Raw genomic sequence first — 22,989 nt, 5'->3', positions numbered from 1 at the left:
ACCAAACACCATCTTAGAAAATATCTTTTAAGTAAAAATCTTACTCAGACAAGGAGACAACCCGCAATTTGTTTCCGCCAATTTCTCCCAGGCCAAAAAAGTGTTTACAGACATCATCATAGTTGAGATAAGATGTTGGAGCCTTGCAAAAATTGCTTGCTGCATCAACTTGCTCTCCAGTATTTTCTGTTGCATCACGAGCCAAGTCCAGCCTCGTCTTCACACCTCTGCCCATCAGTTGGATCGCAGAGCATTGTTTCAGTAAAGAATTTATTGGGTTTGGCGGAAGCAAATGACCAATGGAGTCCAGTCCATTCATTTTTTTTTATATATAAATTGGTGGAATTTATTTTATTTTCATTCAACTAATCGTATAATATCCCATTAATTTATATAAAAATTTATACCTATAGCATTATTAATGTGATTTCCTAGACTAAAAAAAAAAGAGTAATAATTCCAAGTCTTTGCGGACTCCACTTAACGTTGGATTAACCAAAAAGTATGACTTAATTTTGGAATTGAATTGGACAGGTTATTTAGCCTCAGGCTCAATTGAATGTTCGTCCATTACAAGAAATTTAGAATGGTGAAATTGTGACTTCACTGCCTACATTTGTCTATGATCTTTTAACGGATGGATTACAACTTACGGCGTCTAATTTTACATTCGACAAATAATCCAAATTATTACTTGGTTGAGTGCAGGAATTTCGTTTTATAGAATTGAAGACTTATATGCGTATTCTAAATATTTTGAATCAAATCAAAAGTTTTTCTAATGCTGTTCTCACTCTCTCTCCATTATTTTGTGACACAATGCAGCATCAAAGCGTTTATCAATGTATCATACTGTTCAAAGATGGCACTTGTTAATCCTCTTGCGAAGGCAAAAGTATGCACACAGCCTGTAAGCAAGAGCCATCCCTAGTAAAACCCACACTTCTTGCAACCCTCCACTTAAGTTCACCGTGTCAAATGACGGCGAGCTCTGCAGATTCCGGCATCCTTCTTGGCTCTCGCATTCATATAATTCGTCGCCATCGTATTGAACCTTCAGAAGCAGTCGAAATCCGTAGTACATGAAGGATAAGTACTTCAGCCACTGCATAAATTTTGGTATGTGCTGCATTGAAAACACGCTGTAGCTTTCAATTTGCATACTGTTGTGTATAAACTGATGTACCTTGAGACACAAGCAAATGACAGTACCTGGACGTAGTAGCCTCCTGTGAGAAGAAACAGCATGAGTATCAAAGAAGCAATCATTCCAGCTCTCTTGATACTCAAAACTGCTGCGCCAAAAAGCTCCCCTGCCCCCTAATAACAGAACGAAAATCATTCAATAACAAAACAAGCAACAATAAAAATATTTTGGGGTTGCTCGACTTACTTGGCTAGTGATGGCTACCAAGAGAATGGCAAATAATGTCAAGAAGAAGCAGGGAACTGTTCTTTTGAAACCAGCCATGAAGTATACAATGACCATGAAAATTGTTGGATAAAAAACATGTGCCACCATGTCACAGAGAGTGCTACACACATAGTACACGCTTAATCTGTACATATCTGCTTTTCTTTCCTTCACCAGATAGATTTTCTCAAATGGAAAGACGTATACTGCTCCGAATATTGATGATGACGTCCAGAAAATGCAGATGTAGAATATTAGACCAACCTGCAATAAAGTTTTTGATGATGTGATTAATGGTAGTGTTTGCAACTGTTGTGGCTAATTAAGTAGGTGTGTTTTTATTACTTGATCTCTAAGTTGAGCCTCGGTAGTGGACTGGGATTTCCACCAGAGAAGGCCAAGCACAACTGCAACGCCAAGTGCTTGAACAAGTCTTAGCTTGTCAAAATAGTCCCTCCACCTCTCTCTGAAAGTTCTCCTTGAAATTATGTGAAACTGATCCCACCAAGACAATGTCCAATCTTTCTTCACTTGAATTGCCAATTGAAGATGCTCAGGAATCTTCTTGTTTCGATGATGTTCTTCCTTTTCTTTTGGCTCCAGTTGAGTTTTGTACTTGAGTTGAAGATACTAAAACGAAACGAAATAAATTGTAAGAGGACAGAACGGAGGAAATAGGCAAGAAAATGAAGTGTAAATTAGTTCTTACTTTTAGTACTTCAGAATCTGAAGCCCCTTGAGATGCAGACAAAGCTTCAGGGACACTGATGTCAGTCACCTGTCCGGTTGCTAAATCCAGCAAGAATTCTGCAGGATTCATGGCAATTTCTGGGATAAATCCCAAAGACGAAAAATACTCCATAGACTCTCTGGCCTTGCCATAGTACACCGGGTAGCCTTCTGATATTAGCAGAAGTTTATCAAACATGTGAAACATTCTGCTTGATGGCTGATGAATTGTTGTAATTACTGTCCTTCCTGCCTATAGATTCATTAAACACAATCTTTAAACAACATTGTTAAAAACTATTGTTAAATGGCACCAAATAGGCATCGGTTTATTATACCTTGGCAACCTTTTGGAGAACTTGAATTAATTTGTTAGCAGAAGTGGAATCAAGGCCAGAGGTTGGTTCATCAAGCAGCAATAATGAAGGATCAACTAGAATCTCATAACCGATGCTTGTTCTTTTCCTTTCTCCTCCAGATATTCCCTTTATAAATCCTCCTCCAACTCTTGTGTGTCGACATCTATGGTTACACGCAATATGTATTCAGTGAAATTTTCAGCTAAAACAAAGAAAATGTCCACAATCACAAGCATAACAATCATACCTTTCAAGGCCAAGTTCCTTTAAAATCATCTGCACTCTGGCATATTTTTGTTGTCGGTTCATGTTGCCTGGAAGTCTCAAAAATGCGGCGAAAACTAAAGTTTCTTCTACTGTCAGTTGAGGCAATAGCACATCATCTTGTGTCACAAATCCAATCCTGTACCAATGTTAACACTATCATTCATACCGCATAGATGAGTATAGAAGTTAAAAACCGCAAAAGGAAAGCTTGTTCAAAGTTCGCTAAACCTTCTTTTAAGAGCAGGATTATAAGGGATGTCATTGTAAGTGATGTTTCCTTTAACATCATCCGTTAATCTTCCTCCTACAATCTTCAACAATGTTGTTTTGCCACTGCCAGAAGGACCCATCAAAGCCAAGATTTCTCCAGGGCAAATGCTCCCCGTTATGCCCTTCAGAATATGTTTGTAATCCTTATCCAAGCTCAGCTGTGAGGCCACTTTTGATACCACTGATTTCACAGGATTGCTATCAGATGCAGCCTTGTTAATTCTCACCTTGTACTCCACATCTTCAAACTGCATCGCACACAAAATGACATGATAATAAAGCATTTCCAAAACTTGTTTTCAAGAATATCTTCGTAATGCATACACATTTATACCTTGAGAAATATGGGAAGAGGTCTATCTTTCTCGATACTCGAGCTCTCATCCACAATATCAATCTCCGAATACCTGTTTCGAAGATAAGCTTGTGACATGAACTCAATGCTGTGACCAAAGCCATTGCTACCAGCTGCAATCTGCATGGACCCCATTGTTGAAGGTGTAAGTGATGACATGTCTTCAATTTCTTCTTCTCTTCCAATTTCCATGGTTTGATCAGACACTTTGAAACAGCTTATCTAGTGGGAATATTTAATTTTTATGGGGTCTGATAAAAATCAAGCAATATAAAGTGAATCAACCATAACAAACCAAATGCTTTCCTATATAACAGCAATGGAGAGTTTGAGTGGTTGTTAGGCCACAGGCTTTCCATGGATGAAATTTTGGGAATGTGTAGGTCTGTCTTGCTTCTAGTTCTCACATAATCTTGTAACCATTTTGACTTGCCATGTAAACATGCCAAGAACATGACTAAAATATTTCTTGTTTGTTAATTAAGAAAATTAAAATGATTAAAGTACTTGTTATTGGGTGAGTTCACTTACCCAAGGTCTCCTAAAATAGTATAAAATGTCTTGAAATTAAATACTTAGTTTATAATTGTAAAAATTAAGTATGAATAAAATTAAATCATACTCACAAATTATTTAAATAAAATTGAATATGAAAATCTGATCTTAGTTTATTAATTTAGAAAAAGACTGGAGAATAATAATAATAATGACTGAAGATGTATTTATTAATTTAGAAAAATAAATATTCGTTTCAAAATTACAACATTGGAACGACAGCGTTTCATGATCTCAATCCCGCCATCAAAACGGTGGCGATTAACATGGTTCCCACTCCACAACAGTCGAAACAAAGCAAAAGCACGAAGAACAAGAAAACAGGAAAGGCGCAAAACACAAAGTAAAATGGAGGAGTCACAAGTGATATTGCTGAACTCGCTCAAGAGCGGTGGCGTTTCGATCCCGGCCGACGTATCGTCGATCAAGGACCTGACATCGGAAACCTTAGTCTCGATCTGCGGTCAGTCTCTGAATCTCATTTTCAATACGATGACGTTTGACACTTCTCTGCCCCATTCAATGGCCGAGAAATTCAAGATCTGTACAGACATCTCGTCGGCGATTAAGAACTTAGGTTACATCGGCGATATCAGTTATTACAAGGTAAAGACCAACAACAAAAAAAGAGCAAACCTTACTGCATACTTAGCTGAAAGCTTTGACTTTTTGATGAACTTAGTTTGATTTGAGATGAAATTTAACTTTTTTCTGTGTTAAATAGGTTTAGTTAATGAAGAATTTATTCTAATTACAATTGAATTTAGCTTCTAATGCTGCAAGATTATGTTTTAGAGCTCTGTTTTCAATAAGTTTCATTTCTTTTTCTCCTTTTTCACATTTGAGAAATTAATGTAGTATGAGCTGTAAGTTAGTACTAGTGTAATCTTTAGAAATTTAAACGTTCTGGATTTGTAGTGCTTTAGAAGCTGTACTAGCAATTGTAAAAGTGCTTTTTTTGGGGAAAGTACTTTTACAGTAAGCTTTAGAAATGAAAATGACAAATTATGAAAAGTTGGTGTGGATTGGAGGTGTGTTTTGAAACATAGAAGTAAGTGTAAAAGTGCTTTAGACTAGGGAGTGATTTGGAAACTTGCATTTAAATGTGCTTTTGGAAAAGCGATAAGTTAGCACGACAGATTTATTTCCCCTGGTGATTTTTGTTTGTGTTAGCATGTTTTTCTTTAATTTCTGCTGTTGCTATGCTTATTGTTCTGAAATTATGCTTAAAACAGATTATATGTGTTGATTGCGGCAGTTCCTGTATCCGTCTGAAGAGGACTTGTATAAGTTGATCAGATTCTTGGTGGAGAGGCTTTCTGAGTTGCCTAAAAAGGTAAAAGTTGCTGATGGAAAGGGTGTTGATGTTAGAGGCAATATAAATAAGAGCACGTTGCAGGGTAATGGAGAGACAGATCTGGATCATCAGAAAATTCGAGACCAACTCGAAGAATGTAGATTGGAGAATGAGTTGCCGCAGTCATCCAATTCTGAGGATGTGGCTTCGGATAGTGTATCAAGCTCCAGGGTACAAGATTACAACAAGAATGATGTAACTGGGGTGATAAGAGGGAAGGTATGTCCATCGGAACTAATGTAACTGGGACTATATTGTAACTGTGATGTTGCAATCCCAGTTATACTGTCTGCCAATATATGTTTTTCGCATGATTGTAAAATAGAGCATCAAAGAGTAGTTAAATCTCTTAATTTGGACAGTGACATATGATCAGAAGAATGGAAAAGGATTTCCAAGTTCTTTGTGCATAATAAACTTATTGGATGTTTGCTATTTAAACAGATAAAAAATCATGCTGACAATTTACAAAATCGAGATGAAAATCTTATGGAGGCTGTGACTGCAAAGACTTCAGAATTATGCGATCCTGAAGAAGAGTACCAATTGTTAAAGGCAGCAGCAGAAATGGCATTTGATGTTTCTCATCCAACTGAATTTTACCTTGAGCAGCTTGATGAGCAAGTTGGGGCTAAGAAGCATAATCTTGTTGAACTGGAGTTGCAGTGGTATGATATGAATATCCAATCAATTTACATTGAGACTTATTATCATTGAACTTGGAAAAGGCATATTTACTTGGCATTGATGATTTGTGTTAGGGATGCTTTAAAAGAATCTTTAGAAGAGAAGAAGAGAAGTCTTGAAGAATCTCTATATGCAAATGAACCAGAGGCTCAAGCAAAGCTCCTAAAATTGAGGGAAGTTGAATTAGAACGACAATCTGTCTTGTCTGAAATTAGGAAGAGGTATATTATCAAAATTAAATTGTGATCTTTGTACTTTCTTCACACTTGCTGTTTATGTTTGAAGAGTTATTTTAATGCTTGTCAGTGTAATTAGGATAACTGAGAAAGAAAACTTCTAGAAGACATGATGTTTCTGTTTTAGGCAAGGGTATAGAAGCTTGTATCAGAAACAAAGAAATGAATAAGTTACCATATTATACTTAGCAAAAGATCTTCCATCAAACCTTCACCTGTTCTTACTTGGATGTCTTCTCATTCTAAAGGGAAGACGAATACTCTAAACTTTCAACTGATCTTGAGAAGCAACCGAAAGTGGCATCTAGGAGATCCTATATTGAGCGAATAAAGGAGATCACGAAGAACAGTCGAAAAGTAGATGCTGACATAGAGCGAATACTGAAAGAAACCAGGGAGCTTCAGTTAGAAAGTAATTCTATCCAAGAACGACTTCATCGAACCTATGCAGTTGTAGACGACATGATTTTCCGGTATGTGTTTTCTAATATTTCTTTAGTTGACATCTTAGATCAAGTTATTCCCAAGCTGGTAATTGAATTTGGATAACATACATCTCATTGTATATGCAGGGAAGCTAAGAAAGACCAGGTAGGTCGGCAGGCTTATAGACTTCTCACTAGCATACACGAGAGCTTCGAGCAAGTCTCTGAGAAAATCCTTGCTACTGATAGAGTACAGAGAGAAATTGCCGAGTATGAAAAGAAGCTAGCAGCTGTGGCCTCCCGAAGCTTAAATGTTGACAAACTACAAGCTGATGTTGATGTCATTATGAAGGAAAACGAGTTCCTTGAGCAACAATTCCATAGAGATGGTTAATTCCATCTTTTCAGCTTTTAAGATACATAGAGATGGTTAATTCCATCTTTTCAGCTTTTAAGATACAATTATTCGCGGCTTTTGAATTGAACTGCAGTATACTTATTGAGATTGTAAATCTGGAAAAGAATACATACGTGTGTCACTTTCTTTTGTTTCCTTTGCAATTGTCGTTCATGTAGTATGTACAAAATTTAATTTGGCATTGGATTCCCTCAGCCTCGGGTCACCATATCCTCCCACATTTTGTTTCCATGTTTCCTAAATCATGTATGTGATTTCATCATTTTTACCATGTAAGATTGCTCAGGTTTCCCAACAACTAGAGCTGGGCAGATGAGAATTAGATGGTGGTGACTTTAGGGGCAAACAAACAGACAGAGCAACGTATCAGTTGTGTTGTAATAAATAATCTTTTTCACCTTTTTCGGATGCAGCCAGCACATCACTTTCATTAGAAATCTATTAATGATTTTGACAATTTACCCAATTTAAATTAGTTCGCCAATAATATCGTAATTGGCAAGCCAGAATTTAATGGGACCCATTATAGTTTTATAAATCACAGGTGATCAAGGGCCAAATATAATAATTTGCTTGTTACATGATTAAAAATCTTTACAACCACTTGGGCTTAGCCCAAGTGGCCAGAGTCACTCCCTCACAAATGTGAGGGAAGTGGTTCGAGCCTCCGCAGACGTATTGTAGGGGTTTAATTTCAATTTCCTTCTTTGGAGCCCCAGAGCTTGAGTGAAGGCAGTCTTTCTCCCAGAATGGGAGTTGACGTCCCTCGAATATTTGAGAGGGTTAAAAAATCTGAGCGGTGCCATATCAGAATTGATGTAAACGGGTCTCAGTATATATATGATTGTAAATGTCATCATGAGCAATAGTTCTCATTCAAAAAAAAAAAAAAAAAAAAAAAAAATCTTTACACAATATTTGGCCATTCACTCAAATTAGTAACCATCTTAAATCATATTACATAAGCCACCCACTCATGGGACGCACTAACAGATCAAGGGTCAGTATCAGTTTCAAGTGCTTCTAAAATCCCTGCTTTCAAGTGAAAACAGCGTTTAACAAAAGCTTGGTACGTCATTTTTATCATGGACCCAACTGTATGATATTATCTACTATCATTTATATGAGTAGCACATGTCTTCGGTTGACTGTTTCTTAGATTACATCAAACGTGATGTTTCCTTAACTTCTCCGGAAGCCAACAGCAGTTGAGACAATCTAACTAGTCACAAGTTACAATGTTTAAAAGCACTTCTGTTTGAAGTGCTTCCAAAGTCATTCCACAAGACATTTGCAACAGACTCATCAATCATTGGTTCTTATTTGTGCACCACCAATACATTCAAGCACATATAACAAAAACTCCATTTTTATTCAATTAAGACTCTCTCTAGGACTCTTCTCTCCGTATCTGCAATATAATCACCAAGTTAAAATGTACTTGTCTTCTACCCATTTCTAAAGCGTTTCTTGTTTTCTTTTTCTTTTCTTTTTTTCCTTGAAAATCAGGTTGTTTTTGTTCATAATATGATGCATTTTGATTAATATGATAACCAGCAAAAACACTTTGCTGGGTTGGTAAATGGGGTTTTTTGATTCTTTGTTGGAGAGACATGGCAGAAAGTTCATCAAATGCAAAGACAGTGATGCAGGGGAAGCAGGTGCCATTTCAATGAAACCCTCAGTTACATAATCTTCGAAGTTTCAAGAATTTTTTTCTTATTTAATTATAGTTACTACTATTATTATTTTTATTATTTTGGCACTGGATTTTTATTCTCTTCATATGTGGTGTTCAGTTATGGCTTCAGTGATGGACATATAATTTTCTATTTTTTATAATTACTTTGGTAGTTGGTTACTTGGTTCTATATGTGTATTGTGTGGTATTAGTTATAAATTATCCAATTAAAGGTTTTTGTGAAGCAAATGGTATGTTGGTGCAGTCTTTTCTGGGATCTTGTTTCCCTGTTATTTTATTTTATTTTCTAATTTCCCTTGAGTATAAATGTATAATTTACCTATTACCTAGTTTTCGTTTTGAATTTCTACCATTAAGAAAAATTTCTGTGTTTTCAAATATGCCAGCACGGCTGCTCCTTACCTAGATCAGAAATCCCATTACACCACATTGCATGTTGAACATTACATGGAAGATTTTTTAACTTTTGTTAGAGACATTTATTCAGAAATTGTTTGTTCTTTTAATGTGAATGACAACTTTGAAATTTCTTCCTGTATGTAAATCAAGACATGGAAAAAGTAACATTCAGTTGCTAGTTTTCTTTGTTGTCCATGACTTGATTTTGTTCTTGAACTTTCTTTATCCTCATTGTCTGAATTATCAGGACGAGCACTGGAAGAAATCAGAGGTGCGCTCTATAATGAGATTCGAACCTCAGATGGAGCCAAGCGGCAGCAGCAAAAAATTTGTGGACCTGTCGTAGCAATGACATTCAATTTCGTGGTTTCAGTTGGAATTATTCTGACAAACAAGCTTGTCAGTTCCCTTGCTTCCCCTTCTCAAACATTGCAGTTTATTAATTTCAGAAAATTTTGCAATCTATGGTGGCTCCTTGCGTCCTTGTAATAGTATCCAATGTTTGTTATGTTTGTGCTTACAGGTGATGGGACAAGTTGGGTTTAATTTCCCAATCTTTCTGACCGTAATTCACTACACTGCTGCATGGATACTACTAGCCATTTTCAAGGCATTTTCAATTATTCCAGTCTCCCCTCCTGCTATAACTACTCCTTTCTCGTCACTGTTTGCATTGGGTGTTGTCATGTCTTTCGCCACTGGCCTTGCCAATACCAGCCTAAAGCATAACAGGTTTGAAATGTTTCATACATATTCTTCAGAATAGCGATTTGTCAGTTGTAAATATCTCAAGTTTCCTGTATAATTGTATGCAATGTACAGTGTCGGCTTTTATCAGATGTCCAAAATTGCAGTCACTCCTACTATTGTTCTCGCTGAGTTCATCCTCTTTAGCAAAACTATTTCTTATAAAAAGGTGAACATTTCTTGAAGACACAAGATGCCTTCTTGGGTGTAACATATTGGCCATGTTTTAAGCCATTTCTGACGTGGTCCATGCAATTCTGCAGGTTTTGGCTCTGGCTATTGTCTCAGTCGGTGTGGCAGTTGCAACCGTAACAGATTTAGAGTTCAATATTTTTGGCGCTATTATTGCGGTTGCATGGATAATCCCAAGTGCTATAAATAAAATCCTGTGGTCTAATCTACAACAGCAAGGCAACTGGACTGCTCTAGCGTAAGTACTTTTAATCTTTCATAATTTGGCAAGTGTATCAATCAATCACTGCATGCAATCCGCGCATACATAAAGAAGGATTTCTGATTGTAGGTTGATGTGGAAGACTACTCCTGTCACAGTTTTCTTCTTACTAGCTCTGATGCCATGGTTAGATCCGCCAGGAGTGTTATTTTATAAGTGGAATCTCAATAACTCATCCGCCATTTTCATCTCAGCTCTCCTTGGTTTTCTCCTACAATGGTCTGGTGCTTTGGCACTTGGGTGAGACTTCATTCTTGCTTTCCATTTACCAATAATTTCGTCTTTTAACTTGTTTGAAGTAGCTAGTTGTGTACATCAAATACAGAATTTTTGGTAGAATGTTTTCCATTTTTGTTGTGTGTAAGCAGGGCAACTTCTGCAACTTCTCATGTTGTTCTAGGGCAGTTCAAGACCTGTGTAATTCTACTTGGAGGCTATCTTCTTTTCAACTCGGATCCAGGGATTGTCAGCATTTGTGGAGCCGTTGCAGCTTTAGGTGGAATGTCAGTCTATACATCACCTAACTTGCAAAAGTCGCAAGAAACTTCAAGTAAGCAGCAGCTACCTAAACATAATGTACCTTCAGACAAACCAAAAATCAATGCTGAGAACAGCATAGAGTCAGTTGCAACCAATACCACAATTGTCTGAGTTACGCATTCCGAATCTATGTGGGATGCAGAATATGTATAGGGAAAATTTTGGAATTTTTCAACCAAAATTATCTTCTTCCAGCGTAGTAACATTCTCATCCTCCTGCTTATAAAACAGACCGCACTTTGGAGAATTGTAAGTTCACAGAAGTGAAAATTTTGACCAACCTATTTTCAGAATATTAAGATATTATTTAAACTGAGAAATGAATACTAGTTCATGGAACATAATGATGACCACAAAGAGGGATCCCTTCATTCATCAATTCAACATCAAATATAGATGCCGGTTCTCATATATCAATTACAGCGATATACTTCATCATTCCCCCTAACAAAATTTAATATACAGATTATAAAGAAGAGATTGGCAGACCAATCCCTTCGACTTAAATTCCTATAAGATCTTATGGAACTAAATAAGCTTAACCTGAAAGCAAAAGAGAGAGTTTGCTACCTAAGAGAAATTGACCAAAAAAGTAATTCATAAGATGCCAAACAACTGAAAACTTGCACCTCTCACGTTCATGACTTCAAACATCAGGAACATGTATCCCCACTCAAAGACTGGCCATAAAAACCTACGACCCATATTATATTTACACTAACATCACGCCAGAACTTCAGTCCCTCAGAGTCCTTGAGAAGTTATGCTAAGATTAGTAACTGGGATTCCAATTCATCTGTGCAAGCTGAGGCTGCTGATAAGCACCAGATGGAGGTCCCATAGTATCAACAGCTGCCGTCATAGCTTGAGTCTGCTGCAATAATGGATTAACATTTGAAGGTGCAGCTAGTGTCTGAGCTGATTGGTAAACTCCAGGGAAGGCACCATGGCTGGTCTGCGGTGCAAATGCAATGTGCTGTCCTTGAAGGGTGAGGTTATACAGAGGATTGAGCTGCATGTTGGATAAATCTTGTCCTGGTGCAGTTATGTAGACTGAGCCATCACTCTGCAATGACAACTATTGTATTACATTCCACCAAAGTTACAACAGCTACAAACTAGTCTAGTATTCTTGCACTATTGCATTTCACTTGCTGGCTAGCATATGTATTGAAGTTAGCAGCCCTCCCCTCCATCACAATTTAAAATCACCTTGGTTCCAAGCTTAAAACATATGCCAATATAACACAATATATCTTGATGAAAAGCAAGTAAAAAGAATGTACAAAAGAGAAGCAGCAAAAGGAACAAAAACAAACCAGTGGTCTTGTTGTGTAGATATGATTATCTTTCAATTGAGATGCTGCAAGATCCTCGTTACTAGTAGATTTCCCAGAGGTCCCAGAAGTAATAGGATTGAAACCACCAACAGGAGAAGAACCATAAGAACCATAGCCAGATGCAATACCGATATGAGGTGGGTTTCCAGCATTAGTTCCTGCCTTGAATTGTGAAAGAGGAAACTTGACCCCAGCAGCAGCTGCTGCTGACGGCAAATACAAGTTACCAGTTGAAGGCTGCTGAGGAAGTCCATTGGGGCTCAAAAACTGATGAGGCATAAAATAAGGTGATAGGTACTGGCCATAAGGGAGGAAGCTTGGAAAAGGATGCCTGAAAATCTGAACTGGCGGAGGAGGAGCAACAACAGAGCTCTGCACAGATGGAGCTGGGCTTGAGATAGGTGCCAGGGAATTCCCATTCTATACATTCAACAAAGAAAGTATCAGAAGAGGTAACAGCTTCAGAAAGTAGGGAAAGGGCAACCAACAGAATTACCTGCCTTATCCCGTGCAGAGTAAAAAGGCACTAATAGCGACAGAATTTAACTATCAAAACTATGTTATTATCAACCAAAAGTAAATATCTATCAATTCCATCCTTGAGATATCTTGTTCCATGCAATGTAAACTTGTGAACTTTATGCAGTAATTTATTCTTAAAGAAAATGTAGCATTTCTTAAGGTCCTAAACAAACCAAGTCAACATTCAGTTAAGATCCTGCATCCTGAAGGCTATATCGGATATTTTGAGACTTCTCCAATTCTTGATTCCACGCAAATTGGGTCCCCAAAAAATCAAACAAAAAAGTCTCTAACAGAAAAATGCCATGTTGCATACATACGATCTACATCAGTTGACACCAAAAAGAAAAAAAAGAAAGTACAAAATCATGATGATTAAGAAACAATAGACTTAGAGAAACACAGTAGAAGAACACCAAAGACAGAAGTGGGACAGGGCCTTACAGCAAAGTTTGAAACAAGAGAAGCATCACGTGCATGAGCCTCAAGTCCTTCCATTTGTACAAGTTGGCTCCCGGGCGAGGGTAACACGAAACCATAACTATAGTTTGCAACACTTAGAACAGTGGATTTTTGTTGGCCTTCTGGAAGCAAAGGCATTTCCTGCTTTGACTCGTCATGCTTCAATTCTGTGTCTATTTGCACATCGCCAACTGTTGAAGGGACTTTATCAACAAGTGGGGGAGTCTGTGGATGATCAAGAGTTTCCCCTTGAGTAGTTGAGGGAACACTTTGACTGCTGCAAAAAGGTCCCAAGCAATCAAACATGCAGTGGATAAGGCTTTATTGGGATCAATCAATATTCATCCTATGATCTGCATATAGTTACTGGAATAAGCAGAAGATAAATTTGAATCGATGTGAACCAATTTCTGGAAACCAGTTTTAGATGACAGAATACAGTTAAATCATTTAGCAGTAGTCGAGTAGAGTATGAGAAACTAATATAAAGCATCCAAAAATAGTACAGCATTCACCAACCTCGTAGAAGACTCCTCAGCGGTTTCATCACTCCCACAAGAATATTCAATGGCAGCCACAGAGTTTATCTCACCACTGGTGCCATTGACATACTTTGTTGCTAATCCAAAAGAAGCATCAATGCTTCCAAAAGTCAGCCCATTTTTTACAGCTTCAGAGAATTTGAAGTGATTAGGAAAAGTAACATGCTGATTATCAGAAACAGTTGACTCAGGAAGCAACTGAGGATTGGCTTTAATTGCAACACTCGCATCAGCTGAAGTTACCACTGTTTTAGTGCATAAGCAATATGAAAGAATGAACTTTTGAAGCAACAAACAAACAACAGTAACATTCCATAGCATGAATCTGTAAATGATAAAATACTATACTAGAAAGAAAAGGAAATCGAAATAATTCCTTTTCTTCTGCAGTCAGATTCATTTTTGAGAGAAATTGAGGACTATACCTTTAGGAAGTGCAATGGATTCTTGTGCTGGCAGGCTATCATTGACAGAAGAATGGACTGACAAAGTACCGTCTAAGGTTGATAAGGATAAAGACTCTTGGGACAGCTGATTCTTTTCCACTTCCTCTGAATTGCTATCAATCTTTTTTTGGATAGATTTTGGAGTGTTTGAGGCTTTCTTTTCACTCTTGGATGACTCCTTGTCCACATCATAAGAATCATCTTTGTTTCCTTGAATATGGTTTGGTTCAGCAGCTTTCCGATTGCTCCCTACTTCACGTACTATCGTGCCCACAGCACCAGCATTCCAGGACACAGGTGATGCCAGAACAGGATCTGAAGCCGAGGAATAGACCCCAGATACAGATGATGAACTGGTAGAAGTAGGAAGGTGACTAGAACTCGACATGGACTTTTCCGGCGCAACTCCAATGATTGAGGCAAAGGTAGGAGTGGGCGGCAGTGGTTTAGTCCCGAACTTTTTTGCATCAACAGCTGTACTATTTTGAGGTTCAGGAACCATACCATCCACAATTAATTGAGGGTCGTGCCCATTATTAAGGCTTCCGTTGGATAGACTTGAAGAGCCATTGGGCATGGCAATTAAAGCTCTGTAAATCAGTTGAAACAAATACAAATTTTATAAGTTAAACACATTTTTCAAGAGGGGTTGTAGAAAATAGCATTTATACTGAAATTTGGTTTTATAATTACTTTGTCCCATGAGGCACTGCATTAATTTTTGTTTTCCGTGGAATTGCACCTCTCTCTGTGAGGTGATTAACTCCATTTTCCCTCCGAGAAGCAGCATTCCTTCCGCCACCAGCAACTGAGAAGAGCATTTGTAAAGAAGTTTATTAATTTTCTGGAGACAATTATACCAGAAACAGCATTTTACAGTTCTAAAAAGAGATTACAAATCTAACAAAACACTGAATAAGGGTGGACTGGGTTAAGGTTGCTAGAGACGCAAATGAGTAATACCAACACCAAACACGAATTGGAAAAATAATGCTCTCAGAAATCATGATGTCCATGAAATCCAACATGAATCATATCAACTAACATGGACGACAAAGCATCAAGATGAGGCACTGGCATTCTTGTCCTTCAAGGAAACAAAGCATATACAACAACTAGAATACTAAATTTAGGCATGTGAAAAGGGTCAACTAACTAAAGAACGTATGGTAAAAAACAAATACAACACATTTCAAAACCTTTGAAATAAGAAGTAGAAATCTACCAGAAGATGAATGATTGGAATAATAGATTCCCCGACCACCTCTAGCTCCTTGTCCCTGGAATAATAAGTGCACGAAAAAGAAGAATATTATATAGACGCTGCACCACAGAAGAACACATGCAACAAGATGATCTAGATAGCAGGGTATAACTGGAATTGGCCTGCTCATTTCAAATTCATTAAATAACCAAATAGGTTAAACATATCAAATTCAAATGACAGCAAATACCATCCATGCTTAGAATCAATGGGAACATTAAAGCTGATGGGAACAGAAATGATCAATTAGTTTCAATAGGCAGTAAATTAAATATAATCTTTCGACAAAAGATAGTAAGAGTTTTGTCCAAATAATGTTACTATCAATCCTAAATTTTTCTTTTCACCCATCAAATGGAATAAGAATTCTACCTCCTTCTTCCGATCCCGTTTCTTCTTCACCTCATGAAATGTATCTGCCGAGGACAACAATAAACTGATCATATCCAACTATTAAAAGAGAACTATACAATCTGTTGTAAAACAATGAGTAAAATCAATATACAAATTGCTAAACATTCTAATTTACAAAACAGAGAAACCCTAAATGCACAATGCATTCAACCTAAATACACAATGCATTCATGTAAACTGAAACTCCAATAATACACAGTCGAGTACACATATGCATACATAACACTAAAATACACCAACTTTTTCTACAATTCACAATTGCAAAAAGGCCTCAATTCACTGCATAAACACACAAAACCCACATATGAAACTCATTAATCTTCGCATAAAACCCCAATGCATATAGAAAAACAGCTAAATAATGAACCTTTTTGCACAGTAACCAGATGCAAGAAACAAAATAAAAAACAAAACTTTATAAGAAAAACACAAAAAAGGAAATACATTCACACAAAACCCTGACGTAAAAGTCTCGTATGGATGTATTTATATACCTAAATAGAGGAGCTTTTGGGCGGTCTCATTGGGATCCATTGAGCAATCCTGAAGAACAGAATAGATCTCTTCATCACCGTGCTGCTTGCCCGTTGTCTCCCTTATGCTCTGAATTAAGGGGCGTACGTGGGCTGGGATCGTAACCCTAAACCCACCGTCGTCGCCGCCCCTACTCCTGTTCTTGTTGCTCATGTTATGTTTGTTTGTCAAGAGAAAGAAGGGGAGAGAGAGGGGGGCCGGGGGCAGTTATGCGTGTGTGTCTCAATTCGTGTATATGTGATGTTTATAGAGAGGCATTGGACGATTGAATTATTATTTATGTAGTTTATGTTTTGGGAAATTTTAGATTGTGTGTGATTAAAAGAATTAGATAAATTGTTAAAAAAAAATATTGGTTAAATATAAAAATTATCAAATATTTTAAAAGAGAAGAGTGTGGGTGTGTGTCTATATATATATATATATTAAACAACTAAACAAGCTGTGATAAATTATGTGGTAGTATTAAATCTATAATCTATGTAAAAGTTTTTATGTGTAACATAGTTAAGCAATACAAGTGATGAGCCCAAAAATAAAAACGGTCTGTATGTACTATTTATAAAAAGTAATGTAGCATATAATGCGGTAATAATATGATAATATCAAATTCTATATGGTAATAATATGAGAATATCAAATTCTGTGTAAATAAAGATGAGAGGGTTTGTAGGTGGAAATTAAACACCAATGATGGAGAGAGAGTACGTACAAGTGATATGGACAAGATATGGAATGTCAATGTAGGTGTACATGGCATTGGTCTGGGACTAAATAATAATTGGGTTCGGTGATAAATGTTGTTAGGGCCAATTATATGGAGGAATAAAAAAAAAAAGGGGTTATGATTGACGACTTTGAGGTACTTTTGGGGTCACACTGTGCATTAAAAGAACAATAATAACGATAACAGCGTGGTAACTTTTAGTAAATAATTTTGTATAAATTAATGTATATAAATTAATATAGTATAAAGAGATTAACTGAAAAGTAATAATAATTATATTTTTTAATTATATAAATTCATAATAATTTTATACTATAGCTAATCTCCTCGTGCCGCGTTAATTTGTAAAAAAATTGGAAGAAATATTGATATAGGTTGGTTTGTTTTATTTATCAGTTTTTTGTTAGTGAAAAGAGCGACAAGGAGAGGAGTAAAGTATTTGTGTGTGTTTGGTTTATGCATGAATAGACATTCACATCAGAGTGAGAGGAAGAGAGGCCACAATGAATTGTCACAAAATCACAATAGGATGACTAGAAAGCGACGCAATCTTTTACAAAAATTTTGTTTGCTTTATGCATTTGAGTTGAAAAACAGACCTCTATGATATGAAATTGCCGCAGGACTTTATATGCTTTTTCTAAAAACTTTTTGAACGAGTAATTGACGGGTTCGGCTTTTTATTTTTCAATAAAAAATTATTTATTTCAGAGACTTTTTGAAGTTAATTGTGCTCCAAGTTTTCATGTATTTTAAAAACTTTTCATTTTATTTTTTTTTTTCCAAATTAGGAAGATTAGTTGGGCATTATTGAAATTATGGGTACGGCCAAGACACAGTAAGCCCAGAATCCTAACAGCCCAAAAACTAATAGAAGCCCAATGTCCAAACAGCCCAAAAAATAAAATATACCAAAAACATCGGAAGCCACTCTTTATCAGAGCCAGGTTTCGATCCTGGGACCTGTGGGTTATGGGCCCACCACGCTTCCGCTGCGCCACTCTGATTTGTTGTGAAGTGTGCCCAAACAAATTTATTTTACGAATACAACTACGTACGCAGATGACAGATCATCAACAGGTGGCATCTTATGAAAAGCAAGTTGGTGGGCACTAGTTCGACTCTAATGATAAAATAGTAGTGGTGGCAAAATCGTAAAAACGAATTTGCAGGCACCTGCTTTTTATATTCTCCACTCGCGTTGTCGTCAAAACCCTAACCCTGAATTTAACCTCATCATATTTTCCCCCAAACATTTTCTCTCCTTTAATCTCCTCCTTTCTCTAGAAAACTCTGTTAACACGACCAAGCTATGGGATCCAAATCGAAATCTGATAATCCTCACACCGGCGACGGCGCAAGCCCCGGGTTCGTCTCTCTCTCTTTTCTTTTTCTTTTCCCCTTCAGTCGATTCAGTTAGCTTTTTGTTTGATTTCGTTAAATCATGTGAAATTTTAGATTTTTTGTTTTATTTCTCAGTGAAATTGGTTGAAATCTTGTGATTTTCTCAATTTTTTTCCTCATATAAACAATGTGTTTTGGAATTTGCAGGAAGATTTTCATAGGTGGATTGCCTAAAGACACGACCTATGGTGGGTTTTTTTTTTCTTTTGCTTTATTTTTAATAATTTTTTGCATATGTATTCCGAGTTTTGATTAATTTTGTTGTTGTGTTTGAATATAGCTACGTTTAATAAGCATTTTGGAAAATATGGTGACATAACGGATTCGGTTATAATGAAAGATCGGTACACGGGGCAGCCTAGGGGTTTTGGCTTTATAACTTATGCCGATCCTTCTGTTGTAGACAAGGTTATTGAAGATACCCACATAATTAATGGAAAACAGGTATTTATTTTTCTTAAATTTAATATTTTGTCTGTGATTAGTTACCAACCTTGTTTGTGGTCTGTTGAAAATTTTCCAGCTGGCTGAACTTAGGGATGATGTAGCTTAGTTGTTTTTAAATATTGTTTAGCCTTTTTTTTTTTTGGTTTTTCGTTCATGGAAAGTATATTGTATATGGATTTCAAGTTCCTCCATTTGTTATGCATGAGATAATGATATTAGGTTTCACCACTTATAGAATAATCTGGTTGGAGTTGTAAATATTTCTTTTTACTTTCGTGCAAGCGGCATTGGATGGTTTAAACTCGTCTATTATTAGCTACATTATGTAGGAGCTCACTATTGCTTATTCGGCTGCTTCCCCCCCCCCCCCCCCCCCCGCTCTCTGTTAAATGACCAGGTTGAGATTAAAAGAACTATCCCAAAAGGCTCAGGTCAATCAAAGGACTTCAAGACAAAGAAGATATTTGTTGGTGGGATACCATCATCAGTATCTGAAGGTATGTCTTCAAGTCAAGGAGTTGTTTTCCTGATTTTTAGCATATAAATAAGTGCATAATGTCATGGAATGTGAGCTTGTACCTTTTCAGTGACATGTTTTATCATACAGATGAACTCAAGAATTTCTTCTCCAAATATGGGAAAGTTCTGGAACACCAAATCATACGTGATCATGAAACTAACCGTTCTAGAGGTTTTGGTTTTGTAATTTTTGATAGTGAAGAAGTTGTGGATGAAATGTTATCGAAGGGAAATATGATTGATATGGCTGGTACCCAGGTGAGCTTAATAGGATGGTCTCCAGTAAATCAACTTCTAAAAGGATATTTGTTCATTGTTTATAATGTTTTGTTGCTTTTTCTCTTTGCCTTGCGGATATATCAGCCCAGGATTGTTTACTCAATCGATACAGTTTATGTGCAAAATAGCATTTTAGTGTTTTTAAAAATATTTCTAATAATTATAGGTGGAGGTTGTTACAGGTATAGGTAATCTCAGGAAAGGGCTACCATAATAGTTTGCTTGCAGCAAAACCTAGGTTAACTAAGTTGCTTTGTTGTAGGTGGAGATCAAGAAAGCTGAACCAAAGAAATCCTCGAACCCTCCACCTCCTCCATCATATGCTAGCAATTCTAGGGGCCGTTCTTTCAATGACGGCTTTGGTGGGTTTGGAAGTTCTTATGGGGGCTTTGATGGTGGGTTTGGTCCTGGTCCTTATAGGACACCTGCAGGTCTTGGTGGTAGGCTTGGTGGTGGGTATGGTTATGGTAGTAGTGGTGGAGAATACGGTGGTGGCTATGGGGGTTTTGGTGGCAGTAGCTTAGGAGGCTACCGAGGTGAACCTTCCCTTGGTTATTCCGGCCGCTTTGGACCCTATGGTGGTGGCTTTGGCAGTAGTTACGGTGGAAGTGGTCTAGGTGGATATGGTAGAGGCGGTGAAGGTTATGGTAGTTACGGAGGTTCAGGATATGGTGGTGGCTATGACTCTGGTCCAGGTACTAGTTATGGTGCAGGAGGTGGACTGTATGGAAGGGGAGGCTATAGTGGCAGTAGTCGGTACCATCCTTATGCAAGATCTTAGAATTTTCACCAAGGTTCCTAGATTCTTATTGTGCTCTGTTAGGCACTTCCTCACAAGTACTAGAAGTTTTACATAATAGCGGCAATTGAGGCAGCTTTTGAAGATCAGAAGACATATCACATTACTAGACTGCTTCTTATATTGTATGGCATAGACAAAAATAGATTGCTTTCAACTAGTGCTTGGTATTCTATTATGTGGCTCTAGTTTTATTTTCCAGTTTAGCTTGTTGTGTTATGTAGACTGTAGAAATCTCTTCTTTGGAGTTGTTATTGTTTCTTTTAGTTTGATGATCTAGATAGATTTGTGAATCAATTTCTTTTAGCTTGTTATATTTCCTTGTAGCAATTAGTCGCTTAAGTTTGATTCAGATAGAGAAGTATTTGACATTGGCCTAGACTTTCGACTTGGGTGCTGAAACGTCGTTGCTGTTTAGCTAATATCCTAGACTTGCATTGGTGTGGGCAGGTAGTATTTTTGTTGTTATTTCTTAATTTAGTCCTGAGAAGATTTTTAAGATTTATAGAAAGGCCATCTTCTAGGCTTTGCAGATTTATGATTTATTTGTTCTTTTTTAATTTTCTTTGGAAAAACATTAGTGTTTATTTTTCTTTGGGGTTCTGAAGATGTGTACAGTAGGCTTCTGTTGCAATCTCCTTAACTAAATTAAATAACTTGTAGCTTTTTCCTTCCTAACACTTTTTTTTGGGTATGTGTCTGTTTTTCTGATTTCGATGACGGACAAGCCAAATTTGTCTAAATGTGTTTAGACTTGAATAGAAACAAGACATTGCAGTTGCGCCATTGACACAATGCTTACTTTTACATTGAATTGACATTGGTAGTTATGGATTGCCCCAAAAAAAGGGGTTTTATTAAGCGTCTTACAAATCAGTCTTTTGAGTCTTTGAGGATCATATTTTGATGTACTTGTTATCATGCATTGGCATTCGCTGCTGAGTGTAACAAACATACAGGGGCTTGTTGAAATTTATATATTTTGATTATTCTCGCTGGATGAATTGTTCATTGTATAGTTTTAATAAAAATTCTTGTTTGGTTACTTTTCTTTCCTGAAAATTGTTGTTTTTTTAATAATAATAATAATAATAATAATAATTTAGCATGTTTATGTGAACAATTTAGGACCCTTCAAATATTGCTATATGTCGGTTGCTGATGCTATACAAGTTTTTTTGAATCAAGTTCTTTCATCGACATTCGGTTGTTCTTTTACGTTTTACCAGCGCTAATGCTGATTAACAATTCCTCTGGAAAGGGAGGGGAAAAAAAGATGAGAAATAAAATGAAAATGCCGATTAACTATTAACAACAGTTTATTATAACCGTATGAGACGCTGATTCGTTCTCCGAAGCAACTTTTCCGATTACAATATGTAAACATCGTGGAGAAACTTGGTTTGACGGATGTATGGTTTTCTTCTTGTCCAAAAGTTGTATGTTGCAAAATTGTTCGTGGGAGCACGATTTTATAAGCTGTCTTTTCACAAAAATTAAACGTACTACTCGATTGACAAAAAGCAGGATAATAATTATTTATTATCATCGATTTTGGCTTCTTGAAATGGGAAAGATCGATGCCAAATTTAAAGATATTCTTAAATAATGCATTAATATTTAATGCATAGCATGCATTGATGTTTAATGTAAAAGCATGCATTAGAATTAATAATGATAAGGTTGCATTGATATTCAATGCAAAAGCAAAGTTTGAAATAATGTTAAGCGTGCATTGATATTTAATGCAAAGCACCTATTAAAATTAATGAAAGTGTAGAAATGAAGCCTATAAATAGTAAGTTTCGCCATTTATTCAAGCATCCAGCATATTTAGTTAAAAAAAAAAAAAAGTTAAAGATCATTTTCTAATTTTGGATATCAATTTCTAAACACATTTCTATATTTACTTTTCACAAATATTTCTTTTTCTTAGATTTGTTCTAATAACAATTGTTAGGCTACAACAATTCTAGAAAATTAATATTAAGTTAATGGGTATTCTGTCCTCACATTAATATTCACAGCAGGTGTTATTATTGTTTAAGGGGTAAAAGTTCATTTAGTCCCTATATTTTTTAAAATGTCTCGAAACATCTCTGTCGTCAAAGTATTGACACCCCTACCGTTACTTTTAATTTCTTTTGTCTTACTTTTACAATATTGTCCTTTTATAATCATTTTTTTGTTTAGACATTAATAAAAAAATAATTAAATTACCAATTTAACCCTAAAAAATTAAAAAAATATATATATTAATTTTTTTGCAAGCACCATTTGCACACGGTAGTTTGCATACAATTTTTGACAATTTAATTTTTGACAATTAAAAATTAATCTAATTTTTTTTAAGGTTAAATTGATAATTTAATTATT

The 22,989-nt window shown here is 36.4% G+C and overlaps 5 protein-coding genes and 1 non-coding gene across 10 annotated transcripts; 3 read left to right on the top strand and 3 right to left on the bottom strand.

Annotated features, from left to right (window-relative positions):
- Window positions 1-703: 703 nt before the first annotated feature.
- On the bottom strand, window positions 704-3,776 carry LOC18055457 (ABC transporter G family member 26). The gene is made up of 9 exons (XM_006452585.2): window positions 3,374-3,776; window positions 2,998-3,287; window positions 2,750-2,905; window positions 2,482-2,665; window positions 2,124-2,396; window positions 1,760-2,044; window positions 1,394-1,678; window positions 1,213-1,320; window positions 704-1,126 (listed from the first exon to the last, which is right to left on the bottom strand). Exons 1-9 carry the CDS (start codon window positions 3,584-3,586, stop codon window positions 857-859), a joined length of 2,064 nt encoding a protein of 687 aa, XP_006452648.1. The 5' UTR covers window positions 3,587-3,776; the 3' UTR covers window positions 704-856.
- A 395-nt stretch (window positions 3,777-4,171) lies between these two features.
- On the top strand, window positions 4,172-7,444 carry LOC18055456 (coiled-coil domain-containing protein 22). 2 transcript variants are annotated; one of them, XM_024178644.1, is made up of 7 exons: window positions 4,172-4,555; window positions 5,208-5,525; window positions 5,751-5,974; window positions 6,068-6,214; window positions 6,478-6,702; window positions 6,802-7,034; window positions 7,075-7,444. In XM_024178644.1, exons 1-7 carry the CDS (start codon window positions 4,178-4,180, stop codon window positions 7,086-7,088), a joined length of 1,539 nt encoding a protein of 512 aa, XP_024034412.1. In that variant the 5' UTR covers window positions 4,172-4,177; the 3' UTR covers window positions 7,089-7,444. The 2 variants fall into 2 exon arrangements, with proteins under 2 accessions (XP_024034412.1, XP_006452647.2); XM_006452584.2 differs by having other exon boundaries at window positions 6,802-7,054; window positions 7,095-7,444.
- Window positions 7,445-8,314: 870 nt separating this feature from the next.
- On the top strand, window positions 8,315-11,218 carry LOC18055455 (nucleotide-sugar uncharacterized transporter 2). Of its 2 annotated transcripts, none has more exons than XM_024177375.1 (7): window positions 8,315-8,733; window positions 9,421-9,572; window positions 9,697-9,905; window positions 9,996-10,089; window positions 10,184-10,350; window positions 10,444-10,614; window positions 10,775-10,989. In XM_024177375.1, exons 1-7 carry the CDS (start codon window positions 8,655-8,657, stop codon window positions 10,896-10,898), a joined length of 996 nt encoding a protein of 331 aa, XP_024033143.1. In that variant the 5' UTR covers window positions 8,315-8,654; the 3' UTR covers window positions 10,899-10,989. The 2 variants fall into 2 exon arrangements, with proteins under 2 accessions (XP_024033143.1, XP_006452646.1); XM_006452583.2 differs by having other exon boundaries at window positions 8,316-8,733; window positions 10,743-11,218.
- A 43-nt stretch (window positions 11,219-11,261) lies between these two features.
- LOC18055454 (GBF-interacting protein 1) lies at window positions 11,262-16,715 on the bottom strand. Of its 3 annotated transcripts, none has more exons than XM_006452581.2 (9): window positions 16,399-16,715; window positions 15,863-15,906; window positions 15,452-15,506; window positions 14,920-15,034; window positions 14,206-14,816; window positions 13,758-14,025; window positions 13,221-13,512; window positions 12,234-12,674; window positions 11,262-11,980 (listed from the first exon to the last, which is right to left on the bottom strand). In XM_006452581.2, exons 1-9 carry the CDS (start codon window positions 16,589-16,591, stop codon window positions 11,687-11,689), a joined length of 2,313 nt encoding a protein of 770 aa, XP_006452644.1. In that variant the 5' UTR covers window positions 16,592-16,715; the 3' UTR covers window positions 11,262-11,686. The 3 variants fall into 3 exon arrangements, with proteins under 3 accessions (XP_006452644.1, XP_024033142.1, XP_006452645.1); XM_024177374.1 differs by having other exon boundaries at window positions 13,221-13,515; window positions 13,758-14,013; XM_006452582.2 differs by having other exon boundaries at window positions 13,221-13,515; window positions 16,399-16,714.
- Window positions 16,716-18,100: 1,385 nt separating this feature from the next.
- On the bottom strand, window positions 18,101-18,172 carry TRNAM-CAU. Its single transcript has one exon. It is a non-coding gene; the product is annotated as a tRNA-Met (tRNA).
- A 128-nt stretch (window positions 18,173-18,300) lies between these two features.
- On the top strand, window positions 18,301-21,216 carry LOC18055203 (heterogeneous nuclear ribonucleoprotein A3). The gene is made up of 6 exons (XM_024178016.1): window positions 18,301-18,533; window positions 18,717-18,757; window positions 18,850-19,013; window positions 19,414-19,513; window positions 19,624-19,793; window positions 20,077-21,216. Exons 1-6 carry the CDS (start codon window positions 18,478-18,480, stop codon window positions 20,593-20,595), a joined length of 1,050 nt encoding a protein of 349 aa, XP_024033784.1. The 5' UTR covers window positions 18,301-18,477; the 3' UTR covers window positions 20,596-21,216.
- Window positions 21,217-22,989: the final 1,773 nt, after the last annotated feature.

This window comes from Citrus clementina, unplaced genomic scaffold, assembly GCF_000493195.1.
Source record: "Citrus clementina cultivar Clemenules unplaced genomic scaffold, Citrus_clementina_v1.0 scaffold_1, whole genome shotgun sequence".
In the NCBI taxonomy this organism is placed as follows: domain Eukaryota; kingdom Viridiplantae; phylum Streptophyta; class Magnoliopsida; order Sapindales; family Rutaceae; genus Citrus; species Citrus x clementina.
Note: the sequence above shows the minus strand (reverse complement) of the source record. Positions and strands in the feature narration are given on the sequence as shown.

What these genes read in the sequence shown, in the direction of transcription:
- LOC18055457 (XM_006452585.2), bottom strand. Translation starts at nt 3,586, where the DNA reads ATGGAAATTGGAAGAGAAGAAGAAATTGAAGACATGTCATCACTTACA. An exon ending in TTCTCCAAAAGGTTGCCAAG is followed by an intron (nt 2,397 to 2,481) that starts GTATAATAAACC and finishes ATGAATCTATAG; the next exon opens with GCAGGAAGGACAGTAATTAC. An exon ending in TGGTAGCCATCACTAGCCAA is followed by an intron (nt 1,321 to 1,393) that starts GTAAGTCGAGCA and finishes TTCTGTTATTAG; the next exon opens with GGGGCAGGGGAGCTTTTTGG.
- LOC18055456 (XM_024178644.1), top strand. Translation starts at nt 4,178, where the DNA reads ATGATCTCAATCCCGCCATCAAAACGGTGGCGATTAACATGGTTCCCA. An exon ending in GCGATATCAGTTATTACAAG is followed by an intron (nt 4,556 to 5,207) that starts GTAAAGACCAAC and finishes TGATTGCGGCAG; the next exon opens with TTCCTGTATCCGTCTGAAGA. An exon ending in GTTGAACTGGAGTTGCAGTG is followed by an intron (nt 5,975 to 6,067) that starts GTATGATATGAA and finishes GATTTGTGTTAG; the next exon opens with GGATGCTTTAAAAGAATCTT.
- LOC18055455 (XM_006452583.2), top strand. Translation starts at nt 8,655, where the DNA reads ATGGGGTTTTTTGATTCTTTGTTGGAGAGACATGGCAGAAAGTTCATC. An exon ending in TTATTCTGACAAACAAGCTT is followed by an intron (nt 9,573 to 9,696) that starts GTCAGTTCCCTT and finishes TTGTGCTTACAG; the next exon opens with GTGATGGGACAAGTTGGGTT. An exon ending in ACCAGCCTAAAGCATAACAG is followed by an intron (nt 9,906 to 9,995) that starts GTTTGAAATGTT and finishes TGCAATGTACAG; the next exon opens with TGTCGGCTTTTATCAGATGT.
- LOC18055454 (XM_006452582.2), bottom strand. Translation starts at nt 16,591, where the DNA reads ATGAGCAACAAGAACAGGAGTAGGGGCGGCGACGACGGTGGGTTTAGG. An exon ending in GCAGTGCCTCATGGGACAAA is followed by an intron (nt 14,817 to 14,919) that starts GTAATTATAAAA and finishes ACTGATTTACAG; the next exon opens with AGCTTTAATTGCCATGCCCA. An exon ending in CTCTTGTTTCAAACTTTGCT is followed by an intron (nt 12,675 to 13,220) that starts GTAAGGCCCTGT and finishes TTGAATGTATAG; the next exon opens with AATGGGAATTCCCTGGCACC.
- LOC18055203 (XM_024178016.1), top strand. Translation starts at nt 18,478, where the DNA reads ATGGGATCCAAATCGAAATCTGATAATCCTCACACCGGCGACGGCGCA. An exon ending in GGCGACGGCGCAAGCCCCGG is followed by an intron (nt 18,534 to 18,716) that starts GTTCGTCTCTCT and finishes TGGAATTTGCAG; the next exon opens with GAAGATTTTCATAGGTGGAT. An exon ending in TTGATATGGCTGGTACCCAG is followed by an intron (nt 19,794 to 20,076) that starts GTGAGCTTAATA and finishes GCTTTGTTGTAG; the next exon opens with GTGGAGATCAAGAAAGCTGA.